The 16,690-nt window shown below is 39.8% G+C and overlaps 1 protein-coding gene across 1 annotated transcript in view; it reads right to left on the reverse strand.

Annotated features, from left to right (window-relative positions):
- Nucleotides 1-16,690, reverse strand: part of ACADL (acyl-CoA dehydrogenase long chain) — a 48,703-nt gene that overhangs the window by 24,605 nt on the left and 7,408 nt on the right. Inside the window, exons 2-5 of the mRNA XM_004701775.2 lie at nt 13,054-13,209; nt 11,211-11,348; nt 9,585-9,749; nt 514-580 (exon numbers count right to left, since the gene is read on the reverse strand). Of these exons, the coding sequence (XP_004701832.1) occupies nt 514-580; nt 9,585-9,749; nt 11,211-11,348; nt 13,054-13,209 (526 nt within the window). The remainder of the gene's footprint in view (nt 1-513; nt 581-9,584; nt 9,750-11,210; nt 11,349-13,053; nt 13,210-16,690) is intronic.

The following is a 16,690-nucleotide window of genomic DNA, read 5'->3' on the forward strand; positions in this document are numbered from 1 at the left end:
ACTGGGCCACCATGGCTGTCAGAAGGACAGGTTGACCTTTCAGTTAGCAAACTGAGTGTTTTACCACTGGGCCACCATGGCTGTCAGAAGGACAGAGGGGCTCTCAAACCCTTCCATGATGCCTTTCTCTCTTAGGATCTTCTAAAACTCTTCTTTATATTTACTAGAAAAACCGTTCCCCCAGCCAATCATCAACACAAGGTTTATTTGCTGTTGGCTCTATAATTGGTCATGCGAGCCTTAGCTTCACCTCTTCTAGGTTGAGAAGGTTGTTTGTCAGCTAAACCAACCTCTGCCACATCAGCGTGGGGACATGCACACTAGAATATAGAAGTTACCACGGCATTGGTGTCTTAGAAATGTAACTTTCTGACTGTCTCAGAAACAGTGGAGGCAAACCCAGTTCTTGTGTGAGTCCCTGGCGTTGGCAGACTCCATACTGAGTAGTCTGTGAGACACTGTGATCTAAGGCCTGACTGGAGAGAAGGGCTGTGAAAACCCCTCTTTACACACCTTGCTTCCATTGAGAATCCAGTCACTCCCAGACTTCTTGGCATTTGTTCTTACTCCTTGTAAATCACTGTAATAGAAATGATGAACAAGTCATCAACTGGCAAAAATTGATTAATGCAAATATTGTTAGGGGGCTGTATGCAACGTGAAGTTTCATACTACTTATACCATTATTAATACTGATCTTGGATATAAAAATAGTTGCAAACTTGACTGAAAGGCCCTGTTTGGTATATTATATGTGTATTAGTCTAGGTACTTTGGAGAAACAAATCCATAGCAACTCATGTATAAGAGAGTTTTATGTAAAGAAAATTTGCATCATGAAAACATCCCAACCCAATGCTGCCCAAGCCCACAAGTCCAACAGTAACCCATTAACCCAACACCAGTCCACAAAGTCCTCCACCTCACAAAACAGAGGCAATGATGCCGACTGCAGGAGGAAAGCCGAGTCAGTGAACGTATAAGCATCTCAGCCTAGCAGGGGTCTCCACATGGCTGCTCCAGCACCCAGGGCTGCATCGGGATAGGTTCATGTGGCTTCTCCTTGGGGATGTCTTGTAGGAAGTCAATCTTGCAAGCTGAAGCAGGGAACTGCTAAGGCAGCTGCACCCTGGTGCAACCATCACAAAGCAAGAGACCTGAGAACTAGACAGGCGAGGCTCACCACCCATTTATCCCTTAGCCTTTCAATTAGCCCGACATGTGATTATCGACCAGGTTGGCACAATTAACTAACTCAATATGTTAAAGCACTTGTAGCAATGAATATATGATTGAGATTACAGAAACTAGGCTGATTTTTAAAGAAGATACTAAGATCCAACTAGCATTCTAATTCAAGGTCATTGTGTCCCTGGGGTTTTTTGCTACCAGGTACTTTCTTATCTCCATTAATCAAATGCTCAGCTACTTGGTGAAGAGATCAGAAAGATGGCAGAGGAAACTTCAAGCTCTTCTCTCCTCCACAGGAAAACACTAAACAAACAAAAAAAAAAACAAAAACAATAAACCAAGCATAAACCATCAGAAGTAACTTTGCCAGAACTGTGAAAAGTGGTCAAAGTTTATTGTGCTCAAGGGAACCATGACTCAAGAACAGGGAAGTTCTTGCAGAAACCTATTCAGTTTGGGAGGCTCTATTGGTATTTGAAATAACAGTGACTAGCGTCCAGCATCACAGCAACACACCAGCCACCCAGCACCTCAGACTAACACATGAGAGGTGGTCAAGTACAGGGGCAGCCCAAAAAGAGGAAGGCTCCTGACAAGGTGGATTCACACAATGGCTGCAACAATAGGCTCAAACAAAAGCACAATTGAGAGGCTGTCTCCGGACCTAGCAGTGGTTCATTCTGTTGTACACCGGGTCACTATGACTGGGGACGGACTCAGTGGCACCTAACCGCCACAGCAATCCATGTCTCTGTGACTCTCCCAGAATGGTTGAGTGGGACTGCGCACACAGGCATGTGAAACACTAACAATATGGACTGGTCAGCTTGGAGTGCCATTCCCCCATGTGTAAGGGAGCCATGTTAGAAGCAGGAAGAGAGAATTCCCGGGACCATTAGGAAGAAGAGGCATCAACAGAGCATATTTGAAATTCCTGCCTCCTGAAATGGTGGAGGTGACTCAGGCCATACCAAGGCAAGGAGACCAGGAGGCAGCGCAGAGAAACAGTGTCGAGATGATGAGAATGTGAGGCAGAGCGTCAGGTGGGCTTCCTGGCCCACAGAAATGTAGAGGTTCAGGGATCACATGACTGGGAGGCTGAGGACGAAGCGAGAGACTTGGCTTCTGTGGACCAACGACTGTATCCACCAGGTTTTTTTATCCGGATTTGTTGTAACCTGTTGATTTCTTTAATAATCTCCAATAATTGTGTTGTCTGTGAGTTCTGTGTCACTATTGCAACCTATTATTAAACCCAGCAGAAAAGGAGAGTGTCTTGGGAGGGAGGGTTGGTGTCAGAGTCGGGTAGAGGAAGGTGGAGGGTAGAAGCATGTCTGACCTCTGCCTTGTGACAATCGACCTTGGGCTGGTGTGGGGATGGATTCTCCTTCCTTGTGTCATCAGAGAAGGTCAGATGTGGCCTCAAGGCATATACTCAGAGTTTCTGGAGAATTAAAAGCATTAGTATATATGAGGGAATTTCAAATGTCATGCCAGACGCAAAGTGCGAGACATACTCAGAAAAGGCCTGAGAAAACTCTGTTTCAAGGCTCAGTGAAAGCAGAACAAGTACTGGGGGAATGCTCCACCACAGGCCAAGGTGAAACAAGGTTAAGTGGTGATTTTTTGTTTTCTCTTGTTTTTAAAGATTTTATTAAAACAACACCAAAAAATCCTCTTCCTATTCAAGGACGTATCTGTCAAAACACTAGCTGAACATGAGCTAAAGGAGCAGACTCCAGTAACTGCACAAATCAAGGAACACCGTTTCTGTAAAAGTAGTTTGGAAAGCTCTTCAACAATCAAAAAACAAAACAAAGCACCCAGAAAATCAGAGAAAAGGGCATATCTGATTTACAGAGTTACCATATTATAATATTTAAATCTCCAATTCCTAGTGAAAAAAATCACAAGGTATATGGAGAAACAGAAAAGTAAGACCCATTTAAATGAACAAAAGAAAGCAATAGACATCATTCCTGAGGAAGCCTACACATTGAATTTTACTAAAAAAATAGCTGTTTTTTTTAAATAGCTATTTTTAATATGATAAAAAGTAACATGAACAAAGAACTAATGGACTATCAATAAAGAGATAAAATTATAAAAAATTTATACTAACTGTGAAGCCAAAAAATATAATAATTGAAGTAAAAAAATCACTAGAGTGGTGGCTTCACAATAGATATGAACAGGAAGAAAAAAGAACATATGAGCTTGAAGATAAGGCAATTGGAGAGAGAGAAAAAAAAAAAAGACAATTGGAATTACCAGTCTGAACAGGAAAAAAAAAAAGAACAGAACCCAAGACCTAGAGAACATCAACAAATGGATTAACAAATTCACTATGTGAATTCCAGAAGGAGCAGAGAGAAAGGAAAGGATGAGAAGAAACAATGACTAAAAACTTTTAAAATTGGATCAAACACATAAATCAAGAAACTCAATGCACTTGAGTAGAATAAACTCAAGAGGGATCCACACTGAGGCACATTATGATCACACGACAGAAAGACAAAGCCAGAGGGAAAGTCTTGAGGAGAGAAGCAATTTGCCATGGACAAGGGGCTCTCAATAAAATCATGCATCAAATTTCCACCAGAAACCAGGGAGTGGGATGACCTAATTAAAATGTTGGGGTGCTGAGGAGACCAATGTATAGTTAAAGTTTATTGTGCCAATCTGGCTGGTAAACACATGTGGGGCTAATTGAAGGGTGAAGGGATAAATGGCTCAGTGAGCCTCGCCTTTCTAGTTCTCAGGTTTCTTGCTTTCTGATGGTCGGACCAGGGTGCAACTGCCTTAGCCAGTTCCCTGTGTTAGCTGGCAAGGCTCACTTCCTGCAAGACATCCCTGAGGAGAAGCCACATAGACCTACCCCGATGCAGCCCTGGGTGCTGGAGCAGCCAGCTGTGTGGAGACCCCTGCCAGCGCTGAGATGCTTACACATTCACTGACTCGGCTTTCCTCCTGCAGTCGGCATCATTGTATGTGTTTTGTGAGATGGAGGAAGACTTTGTGGATTGGTGTCAGACATATGGGCTAATGTTGGACTTGTGGGCTTGGGCAGCACTGGGTTGGGATGTTTTCTTGATGTGCACTTACCCTTTACATAAAACTCTCTCTTATACATATGAGTTTCTGTGGATTTGTTTCTCTAATGTACCCAGCCTAACACAACCAACAACCTGTCAACCAAGAATTCTTTCTGTATCCAGTCCTTCAGGAAGGAGGTAGACATTAAGACATTCTCAGGTAAACCAAAATGAATAGAGGATAACTGTAACTGCCCCCACAAAATGGTCAAGGGGCTCTTGTATGTTGAACTTTGAGATGAAATAGAAGATAATGAAAAGCCATAGAAGGAAGTCAAGCTCTCCATTATAAGTAATTAGATCAACCAAAATAAAATTGGTATTACAAGAAGGCAATAATGGAAGAAAGGAGGGGCAAAAAAGTCTTAAGAAACACAGAAAACACATAGCTAATTGGTAGAAGTAGTCCCTCCTTATCAGTTTGTATTTTAAATATAAATGAATGAATTTTAAAAATTGATCTAGCTATATGCTATCTACAAGATACTAATTTTAGATCCAAAGGAAAAAAATTGACCGAAAATGAAAAGTGAGGGGGGAAAAATGCTCCATTGAAATAATAAACAAATGAGGTTATTATGTTAATATCAGACTAAATAGACTTTAAACAAAGTCATTACATATTTATATATGTATAGGGTCAACTGTCTAAGAAATTATAGAAACTATAAACAGATACACACCTAGCAGTAGAATTCAAATACACAAGGGGGTACCCAAAAACCTGGAATTGCGCTGGGTGGAGCAGAGGTTTCATGGTACACATTTTTCCCACCAGGTGAACATTGAGCAACTCACGCCCACTTTGTGGTGTCACCTGGGAAAGTTCTCTCTGGTCACAGTGAACTTTTTCTTAAAAGCAGTTTCATTTGGACATTGTTTTTTGTGAAGGGCGATTTAAGAGAAGAGCATGTGGCTGTGAAATTTTGTTCCCTGCTCAGGAAAAGTGCTGCAGAAACTGCTGTGATGTTGAACACAGCTTATAAGGACAGCAATATGGGAAACGCTCAAGAGTACAAGTGGTCTTCTCGTTTCCCCAAAATGTGAAATATCGATTGATGACAAACCTCATTCTGGATGTCTGTCAACTTCCCAAATGGATGAAAATGTCAATTTGCAGTGCATTTGAAGTTCACTTCACCAGGTCAGACTATTAATCAAGCTTTCTATTTAGAGGTTCTGAAAAGATTACATAACTGTGTGTGACAAAAAGGGCCTGATTTGTGGCAGAAGGGGGGCTGGTTTTGCCACCACGACAATGCATTTGTTCATGTAGCCATTTCAGTGTGCCAGTTTTTGGCCAAAAAAACCCCCAGCATGCTTCTCTTGCCTCAAGCACCTTACTCACCGGACCTCACTCCATGCAACTTCCTTTTTGTTTCCACAAATGCAGAAGGACATGAAAGGAAAGTGATTTGATGACACAGAAGAGGTGAAGAAAAAAACAAGAGGTGCTGTCAGCCATTAAAAAGCTGAGTTTGAAAACTGTTTCCAAGAATGGAATTGCAGAGTTGACAAATGTATAAAAGTGCAATGGAACATGATAGTGGGACAAGAGGAAAGTACAAAGAAATAGAGGAAAGAACTAAGAGGCAAAAGGCATTTATAGAGATCTAAATACAGGCATATACAGATGTAAATATATTTATATATGAAGAGGGGGAAAGAGATCTATGTACATATATTTATAGGTTTAGTATTAAGTGGGCCCCTATTCAAGGCCTCCCTCAACACAAGAACACTTTGTTCTAACAATCTGGCAATCTGAGATGCTCACCTTCCTGGCACAATTGCTGAAGACAATGGGTGCACAAGCAAATGTGGTGAAGAAAGCTGATAGTGCCTGGCTATCAAAAGATATAGCATCTGTGGTTTTAAAGGCCTGAAGATAAACAGGCGGCCATCTAGCTGAGAAACAACAAAACCCATATGGAAGAAGCACACCAGCCTATCCCAACATGATCGCTGAATACAAAGCAGGTGCAGAAGCAAATGTGGTGAAGAAAGCTGATGGTGGCTGGCTATCAAAAGATATAGCGTCTGGGGTCCTATCTAACTGAGAAAAACAAAGCCCACATGGACGAAGCACACCAGCCTGTGAGATCACACGGCATTGAAGGGATCAGGTATCAGGCATCAGGGACCAAAAGAACAAACAATAGCATTGTGAATGAGGGGGAGTGAAGAGTGGGGACTCAGGGCCAATCTGTGGGCAATTGGACATCCCCTTGCAGAAGGGCCGCGAGGGAGGAGATGAGACTGTCAGGGGGCAGTGTAGCAACGATGAAACATACAACTGTCCTCTAGTTCCTAAATGCTTCCTCTCCCCAACCCCCATGATCCCAATTATACCTTACAAATCTGGCTAGATCAGAGGATGTACACTGGTACAGATCGGAACTGGAAACACAGGGAATCCAGGGCAGATGATCCCTTCAGAACCAGTGGTGAGAGAGGCGATACCGGGAGGGCGGAGGGAGTGTGGAGTGGAAAGGGGGAACTGATTACAAGGATCTACATATCACCTCCTTCCTGGGGGATGGACAACAGAAAAGCGGGTGAAGGGAGACACCAGCAAGAACAAGATATGACAAAATAATTTATAAATTATCATGGATTCATGAGGGAGGGGGGAGCGGAGAGGGAGGGGAAAATAAAAAGCTGATGCCAGGGGCGTAAGTGGAGAGCAAATGTTTTGAGAATGATGATGGCAACAAATGTACAAATGTGCTTGACACGATGTATGTATGTATGGATTGTGATAAGAGTTGCACGAGCCCCAATAAAATGATTAAAAAAAAATAACATGATAATGATAAAAACTGGAAATCTTAAGTAAAAAGAAAAAGACTTAATCTCATCACGAAACAATAACCTGTGTTCATAAGTTAAATTATATTTCTTCTTAACCATGTATCTATGGCTATGTCAATATGCCTTTTAAAATAAGAGGGAAATAAGAGTCCATGTTCTAAAAATATATGACTAATTTTACTTTTGGAAAGTTTGAGATTACTTTGATATATTTCCTAGTGACCCCAAACCTAAGCAAACTAAGGATCTTAAGGATTGATATAGAGAAAACTAGGGAAAATATCAGTCTTCTGATTTCAAAAGCAATGGTAAGATTATTTTCCATGTGATTAATTTGGGGCCCATAGTTTTAAATATTTAGTATTATAACAAATGGACTGTTACAGAAAAAAAAAATCCGGCTGGACCGGTGGATATCCACTGGTACAGATAGGAACTGGAAACACAGGGAATCCAGGACAGATGAACCCCTCAGGACCAGTGGTGAGAGTGGCCATACTGGGATGGGGGAGGGAAGGTGAGGGAGAAAGGGGGAACTAATTACAGGTATCTACATGTAACCTCCTCCCTGTGGTCGGACAGTGGAGAAGTGGGTGAAGGGAGACGTCGGATGCTATCAGATATGACAAAATAATAATAATTTATGAATTATGAAGGGTTCATGGGGGAGGGGGGACCTGGGAGAAAGGGGAAAAAATGAGGAGCCGATACCAAGGGCTCAAGTAGAAAGCAAATGCTTTGAGAATAATGAGGGAAACAAATGTACTTTATACAATGGATGTATGTATGGATTGTGATAAGAGTTGTACGAGCCCCCAATAAAGTGATTTAAAAAAAAAACTACAATGGAGATGATAAGGCTGTTTTGTATAAAAATTAAGTACATGGGTTTGGTGGGGGGTGGGGTGGGGAGGAATCCTGGGGTGTTTTGGGTACCACCTTGTATACAGATCAAATATTTACAGCTTTGAAGAGAGAAATAGAGTTCAACATCAGCACTTGAAAACTTCCATCACTCCACTTTTAATCATGTGAACAGCTAGGAAGAAGATCCAGGATGAAGTAGAAGATTAGAATAACATCATGACCCAACTAGATCTAACTGACCCATACGGAAGACTCCACATCGTGGGAGCAGACTACATGTCCTCCTCACAGGCCCTGCTGTTATTAGGTGCTACAAAGTCCATTCTGACTCAGAGAGACCCACGCCCAACAGAACAAAGCACCATCCCAGCCTGCACCAGCCTCACCATTGTTGCTATGTTTGCACCCCATGTTGTAGCCCGTGTCAATCCATTCCTTGAGAGTCTGCCAAGTTTTCCTCTTCTCCTCGACCCATCAAGAGGTCCTCTTTCAGGGACTGGCCCCTCCTGATAATCTGTCCAAAGTATGTGAGAAGAAGCCTTGCCATCCTGGCTGCAGAAGAGCATTCCAGCCTGTCCTTCTTCCACACAGATGTGTGTGCTTTGCCAGCAGTCCATAGTATATTCACTAATCTTTGCCGATAATAAAACCCAAAGGCATGAATTCTTCTTTGCTCATCCTTATTCATGATCAGACTTTCACAGGCTTATGAACGATTGAAAATATCTTGGCTTCCGTCAGCTGCAGCACAGACTTCAAAGTGACATCTTTGCATCTGCACCAGGAGGGCTGCAGCAGCTAGGATCACCACCACCAGCTGCCCTCCTGGTACTGCCCACCTGGTCCTCATGGACTCCTCTCTGGCTCCTGTCTACCACCCAAGTCCTGGAGGTGAGGTCCAAGTCCCGGCCTGGCTCACTAGCAAGGCCAGCCTCCCATTCCTTTGGGGTATCCTTTTGGCCCACAGGCTTCCATAAAGTTTTAATAAACTTGGAGCGTTTAACTGGATATTTATGGGGACTGCCTGTATGTAATATGGTGCTTGCACAATATCCAACTCTCATCACACCCTATTCCACAGAACATATTGTGGACATTAGGTGGGAATATGGTAATATCTCTATATTCTGCATGGTATTATTGTGATTTGCAATTGTGAGGATGGTGCAGGATTCACAATGTTTCAATTGATGGCAGTTAACTGTTACAACACTATTGTGATTACTAAAAAAGAAAATGGCATAAAAGTATTGATAAAATGTGCAGTACCAAAAGAAGCCCTGTTAGCATGATGGGTTTAAGCATTGAATGGCTAATGGAAAATTTTACAGCATCATATCAATTATACAAATTTGGAATGGCACAAAATAAGATGTCTGATTCCCATTTAATTCACAGCAGGAATACGGAGAGTGAGACAGAATTAACCATTCCCTTCTCCCTTCGCTTTGTCTCCCACGTGCCCTTTCTTTCTTTCTCCCCATCATTCCTTGGCACTCTATTACTCTTCTTTACCAGCTGCTACTTTCCTCCCCTCTCGTAGCCTCTGCTCTAGATGGTCCCTTGTCTCCCTCAATAGCTGTCTGATTTGTTATCCTTCTGGCACTGGTAGCTTACCTTCCAGCCCCAGGTTCAGTCATTGCTATTGCACCAATACATTTGCCTGCAGTCATCTGGGGGATGAAGTGCTTAATCTGCTCTTCGGAGCCATAGTTTGCGATATAGGGCATGACAATATCCGAGTGAAGACTAAAGCCTGGGCCCGTGCAGTTAGAATATGCTCTTGAAGAAGAAGAAAAAGACCCGAAATAGTTAGTTTAATCTATTTTTAGTTTCTCTGATTTGCTATTTTAAAACAATCATAATTAAGGAACCTACTCTTTGGTATGTAATAGTCTATCTCCCCATGAAACTATGAACTTCTTAAATGTTCACTCTTTTTTCTTCTTGCTAAGCTTTTAATTTATTGTTATAACACAGTAAAAGAATTGTACCACATATTTGATGAATTAAAAGATACAGTACTTTATATATTAAAAAATTACCTATAATTGCATTACTCCAGCACCACTACTATTTTCATTTGGGCAAATTACCTTTGTCGTAAAGATAAATTCTAATATACTTGCAATCATAGTATACAACATTTTGTATTTTCCTCTTTTCATTTTACATTAAATTATATCACATACACAATTTATTCTATGCATATATTGATGTAATCTTAAATAGCTGGAATAAATTCCAAATTCTTTATAACTGTAATCTACTTATTAATTCTCCTATGACTAACATGTACATTGCTTCCAAAGTTGGGGAATTATAATGTAATCTGATGATGATTTCTACACATAAGCTCTATTTTTCTTATGAAATTATATTAGTTTCTTAAGAATTTCCAAAAGTGAGGTCGTTGATCAAAGAGCATAAACATTTTAATATTTTTTAAAACATTTTATTATGGGCTCATACAACTGTTATCCCAATCTATACACACATCAATTGTGTAAAGCGCATTTGTACATTGTTTCTCAAAACATTTTCTCTCCACTTAAACCCCCGACATTAGGTCCTCATTTTTCCCCTCCCTCCCCACTCCCCACTCCCTCATGAGCCCTTGATAGTTTATAAATGGATATTTTGTCATATCTTGCAAACATTTTAATTTTTATATAGTCTCAGTTTTAATTTCCAAAGCATTTATCATTTAATTTTAATGAAACCCAGAGTGTATGAGTCAGTCACTTCCACTACAACTTTAGAATCTTCACTAATTTTGTACTCAAATTGGTATTTATACATTAATTTAATTTTCATCAGATTGATAGCATAGACAAACCTTTTTGATTTAAATTTTTTTCTATTCTGATAGTTTGAACTAACTTTTTGCCCACTTATCAATTAAAGCTTGATTTTGCTAATTTATTAACTTTTATCATATTTGATGAGGGCATTTTCCATTCAGCTGTTTTCTTTCAATCACCTTTTTAAAGGGGGTGGTGGAAACAATTGCTTATGCTAATCTAAATATAGCTATCCTTTTAATTTTCAACAATACCTGTTTAAAAACTTAAATGTAGATGCTCTTGCTTTCCCACTTAAAAAATGTGTAAAAGTAGGTGAGTAGCATCATCTTTCACACTTTAAACTATTTTCAATCTCCCAAGAGCAGAAAGCCACTGTCATCTCAGACAGTGGGAAATGTGCTTACAGAAGACACAGCTACAAAGGCCCGATACTCACTGCTCTTCCCAGACAACCGCTGTCGAAAACAAGTCCCCGCCGATACCGCCGTGGCGCTCCGCAATATTGACCCCCAGCAGCCCTTGCTTTCCGGCTTTTTCCCAAACTTCCCTACTCACTTCTCCAGCTTTCTCCCACCTGGAGAGAAAACATATTTAAACATCAGATAAATTTTTGTCTAGTACTTAAAAATTCACAACGGGATTTATTAATGATTTATAGGAAAAGGCTTCTTTAATTTAAGGCAATTATTGTAGGGATGCACTTTACCCTGTGTTTGAATCTTCCTTGTGAATTGGGTAAAGGTTTGCAAGATCATCAGTCTTACATTCATGTTTGCATGTTTCATAGTAACTCCTTCAGTGGATGCTCACGCATCCCACTCCCTCCCTGTGTTTCCGGTTTCCATTCCTCCTTCTTTCCTAACCCTCTGAACTTTGTCCTTGGGTAAAGCTGCCCTTTTTTATCTCAAATGGTTAGTTATTTTAACAAGGGGGTGAGCTCAGGTCCAAACCTGAAGTGTGACTAAGGGCCATCTTGGGGAAAGGGGGTTGTCTCCCCCAGCTTCTATCTTCCTTACTTCTTCATATTTACAACTTCGCTTTTCCCCTCTCTTTTGATTACTTTTTGCACTTGTAAATTAAACCACTGATATTTATCATTGTAATTTCACTCAGCCGGAGTTTTGGGGGTGCACTTTTAGCTTTGTCATACAGTCATGGGAATTTGCTCAACCTTAAAAAGTCCTGCGCTGTGGCTTTCCTTAGAAATTATTAATAGAAATTTAACGTCAAGCTATTTTAAAATAATTTAAAAACAGAGCATAATGCATCAGCAGTTCAAAACCACAAGCTGTTCCACAGGAGACAGATGAGGCGTCCTCCTCCTGTAAAGAGTTACAGTTTCAGGGCCTGCTTGATGCTCACCCTCATGAAGAGATCACTGAAGATATGAATGCTGTAGCAAAGGCGGACAAACACAAGACTGGGACAAATAGGCATAGTTGTTTGGGTGGAAGCTCCTGGATTCACTTACATGGATGCCAATAAGAGCAAAGGTATCACCTGGGGAAGAGTAAATATTGATGGAATATTTGGAGACGCCCAAGAAGTACATCCCCAGCACAAGCATGATTTTTGCTGGCATTCAGAAGGGAGAACGGGCAGACTTGGTAGCTTACCTCAAGAAAGCTACTAATGAGTAATAGTTGGTCACTGCTTTATTTATTATAAAATAGGAATTTCTTGTGACTATTTTTTTACATGTACCATATTTAAATTGATACACCAGAAATCAGATCATGAATGACTGACATAATATTTTGGTTGGACAGCTTTAAATTAAAGATTGGAAATGGTTAAATGACTCTGATCAAACTTTTAAATGTTTGATAGAAATTTGCGTCCACCTTTTTCTACAGTGTGGCAATGGGCACACTTGTGAACAAAAATCAATTTGCCCTTCTCAGTATCACCCATGGTGAATCCACTCTCTATTTATATGCCACACGACGGTAAGCAACCAGAGGCCAGGTGTCTCACGCTCTTGAAATTTCTAGTAACTTCCACTTCCACAAACTTCTTGAAACCTCATATACTATTCTTAAATTAAACTGGACAGTTTCTGAATTATCTCCCTTTTGAATGGTATACTTTAAAATCCATTAACAAAGCCCTGAAATCACTTAATAACCCCAGGGTTCTAGAGTATTTTGACCAAGAGAAGTAAAAGTGTCAACCAAGCACAGAACACCTTTTCTTACACAGCTACAGGCAGCATGTTAGAAAACAGTACTTATCACATTCCTGGGACACATGACAGTGAAGGGAAATGTGCCACTTACTCTGTGTGATGAGGAACGACTTCTTCCTGAAAAAATTTTCTTACACTTTCCCGGAAAATATCATGTTCAGAAGAAAAGATCCGTCTAGTTCCGATATCGGTTAATTTCTTAGCAGAAGAAGTTTCCAGACGCTCTTCCACTCCGGAATGAGAACATCTTAAAAAAATGTTTTTGAAATTTTTAAGTGAATTGTTACTTTTCATACCCAAAATAGTGCCACTGTACAATGGCAGCTTAATTTTATTGAACGTGAAAAACAAAAACAAAACAACCTTACTCATCCCCCCACCCCTACTCCACCAGAGACATTAGAAACAGATTGAAAGAGTAGGGTGGGTGGGGGGTTGATAAGCCTGGGTCTACATTTGAGCACATTCACTTTTGTTGGGTCTACCTCCCTCGAAGAGATGAAGCAGCAGCTTACCCTCCTTGAATGCAGTCTCCCTTTCTAAGTCCATCCAGACAGTGCCCAGAACTAACCAAATGCCGATGCTGAGGTGGAACACTGGGTTGACACATGCAATATGAATGAAATTAAGCAAATCCAAATGTACCATATTGTACGGACTGGTAAATTGTCACGTCATGCACGTGATCTGTTAAAATAATTCAAACCTTGTAAAATTATTCTACCCAGAATCACACAATTTCAAATGGTGCGTGTATAAAACTAAGTTGTGCTGATGCTATTGCCATGTTACTGAAAGCCACTTTGAGTACAAATCAAAATATCCATTAATCTTTAAGGGTCAGCGTTGAATTATTCAAGAGCTTTAGGAATTGACCGAACAACACACCAAGCTTCAAATGAAACTGCTGTGGCTGCTTTCATTCAATGGAATCCTCAAACTGAAAAATCCCTGAGAATAATTCTCAAAAACGGTACAACTTCGAGATGTTCAAGTTCACTCCACTTTTTTTTATTCTTGCATTTTAGTTTAATTTAGAAAAGAAGAAGTATACATCTTAAAACTTCCATTGTACACTAAAGTTAGTGAATCACTATAGTTTTAAAAAAAATCATTTTATTGGGGGCTCGTACAACTCTTATCACAACCCATACATACATCAATTGTGTGAAGCACATTTGTACATTCATTGCCCTCATCATTCTCAAAACATTTTCTCTCCACTTAAGCCCTTGGCATCAGCTCCTCATTTCCCCCCCTCCCCCCACCTCATGAACCCTTGATAATTTATAAACTATTACTTTGTCATATTTTACAATGTCCGACATCTCCCTTCACCCACTCTTCTGTTGTCTGTCCCCCAGGGAGGAGGTTATATATACATCCTTATAATGGGTTGTCCCTTTCCAACCCACCCTCCCGGTATCTCCACTGGCACCACTGGTCCTGAAGGTATCATTCGCCTTGGATTCCCTGTGTTTCCAGTTCCTATCTGTACCAGTGTACATCCTCTGGTTTAGCCATATTTGTAAGGTAGAATTGGGATCATGATAGTGGGGGAAGGAAGCATTTAGGAACTAGAGGAAAGCTGTATGTTTCATCGTTACTACACTGCACCCTGACTGGCTCATCTGCTCCCCACGACCCTTCCATAAGGGGATGTCCAATTGCCTACAGATGGGCTTTGGGTCTCCATTCCACAACCCCTGCCCTCCACCTCATTCACAATGATATGATTTTTTTGTTCTGATGATGCCTGATACCTGATCCCTTCAACACCTTGTTTACCTTTAAGACTCCAGATGCTATATCTTTTGATAGCCAGGTACCTTCAGCTTTCTTCACCACATTTGCTTATGCACCCATTTGTCTTCAGGGATTGTATCAGGGAGGCGAGCACATAATGATATGATTTTTTGTTCATTGATGCCTGATAACTGATCCCTTCAGCACCTCATGATCACGCAAGCTGGTGTGCTTCACTCCATTTTTAAAATAGATTAAAAAAATAGATTCAAACATTGCGAAAGGATGTTTTTCTATTTTGCAATAAATTCTGCTTTAAGTTTCTTTCTTCCTACTGGGTCCTGTTCTACGCTCCAGTATTCGAGAAAACATTTTTTTGTTTGTGTCTGTGCATGTGTATCTGTATGTGTCTGCGTATCTCTTATCTATTTATTTATTGTTTTTTCTCATTTTTATTCCCTTATTCCTCTCTCCTCAGCTTCACTATAAGCTTCAAAGTCTGCTTCTTTGGGTGTGAATACTCTTTTTCTTTATTTTTCTTTTTATAATACTGGTCTGATATAGTATTTATCTTTATGAAATCAAAATACCCTTTAACTTTGCTCAGCATAATGTCTTCCAAATTCATCTATGTCATGAGGCATTTAATAGTTTCATCATTGTTTCTTAGACATGCATAATATTCCATTGTGTGTGTATATACACCAGAGTTTATTTATCCATCCCTTGACAGAAAGGCATTTTGATTGTTTCTATCCTTTTGCTATTGTGGGTACCACTATGATAAACATTGGGTGTGAATAGATCTCCTCATGTTTTATTCTTTATTTCTTTGGGGCATATATGGAGTAGAGAGATTACTGGGTCATATGATACTTCTATTTACATTTGTTTAAGGAAATGTCATACTCTTTTACATTGCGGTTATACAATTTTACAATCCCACCAACAGTTTATAAGGACTCCAATCTCTCCACTTCTCTAGCATGTTATTTTCCATTATATATATATATATATGCTACCAGTGCAAACCCAGGGGGAAATCTAATTGTTGTTTTAATTTGCATTTCTCTTGTAAGTTATGATCATGAGCATTTTTTTGTATGTGTGTTGATGATCTAGATGTTGTTTTTGATGAATTGTCTACACATGCTTTCTGACCATTTTTAAATTAGATTACTTACATTTTTTTTATTGAGATGTTACAGTTTTCAATACATCTTTGAGATTAGCTCCAACATCACTGCCATTTTTTCTATCAATCTGTGGGTTCCCCTCGAACTCTTTTGATGAACATAAGTGTTGTACTTCTAGGGTGCCCCAGTCCTCTAGTTTGTCTTCCACAGTGTGGGTGATTTTCATTATGTTTGGTAGTGTGTTTATGCCTTGGATTAGGGCCTTTATATTTGTTCCTAGTTTTTCATTGATGATCTTCACCAGTCTAGGGTTTATATTTAAGTCTTTAAATCATCTTGTGTTTATTTTTGTATATGCTGTGAGGTATGAGTCCTGTTTTATTCTTTTGTAGATGGAGATTCAATTTTTCTAGCACCATTTGTTGAAAAAAGTGCCTCTTTCCCATTTTATGTGTTTTAGTCCTTTATCAAAAATCGGGTTTCTGTAGGTGCTTGAATTTATTTCTGGGTTGTCTAATCTGATATTTTAGTCTACAACTTACCTACTGTTACACTAGTACCAACCTACCTTGACTAACATGACTGTGTAATCGGTTTTAAAATCAGAGTGTGAGAAGTGTTCTATATATTTTTAAGTAGTATTTTGCCTATCCTGGGTTTCTTTCCTTCCCATATGAAGTGGGTGATTTGTTTTTCTTTGAAGAATAGTGCTGGGATTTGGATCAGAATTAGATTATGACTGTAGATCATTTTATTTTATTTATTTTTAATCATTTTATTGGGGCTCATACAATTCATCACAATACATAGATCAATTGTGTAAAGCACACTTATACATTTGTTGCC

Source organism: Echinops telfairi, unplaced genomic scaffold (genome assembly GCF_000313985.2).
Source record: "Echinops telfairi isolate 266 unplaced genomic scaffold, ASM31398v2 ScPeMD7_3;HRSCAF=10, whole genome shotgun sequence".
NCBI classification, from domain to species: Eukaryota; Metazoa; Chordata; class Mammalia; order Afrosoricida; family Tenrecidae; genus Echinops; species Echinops telfairi.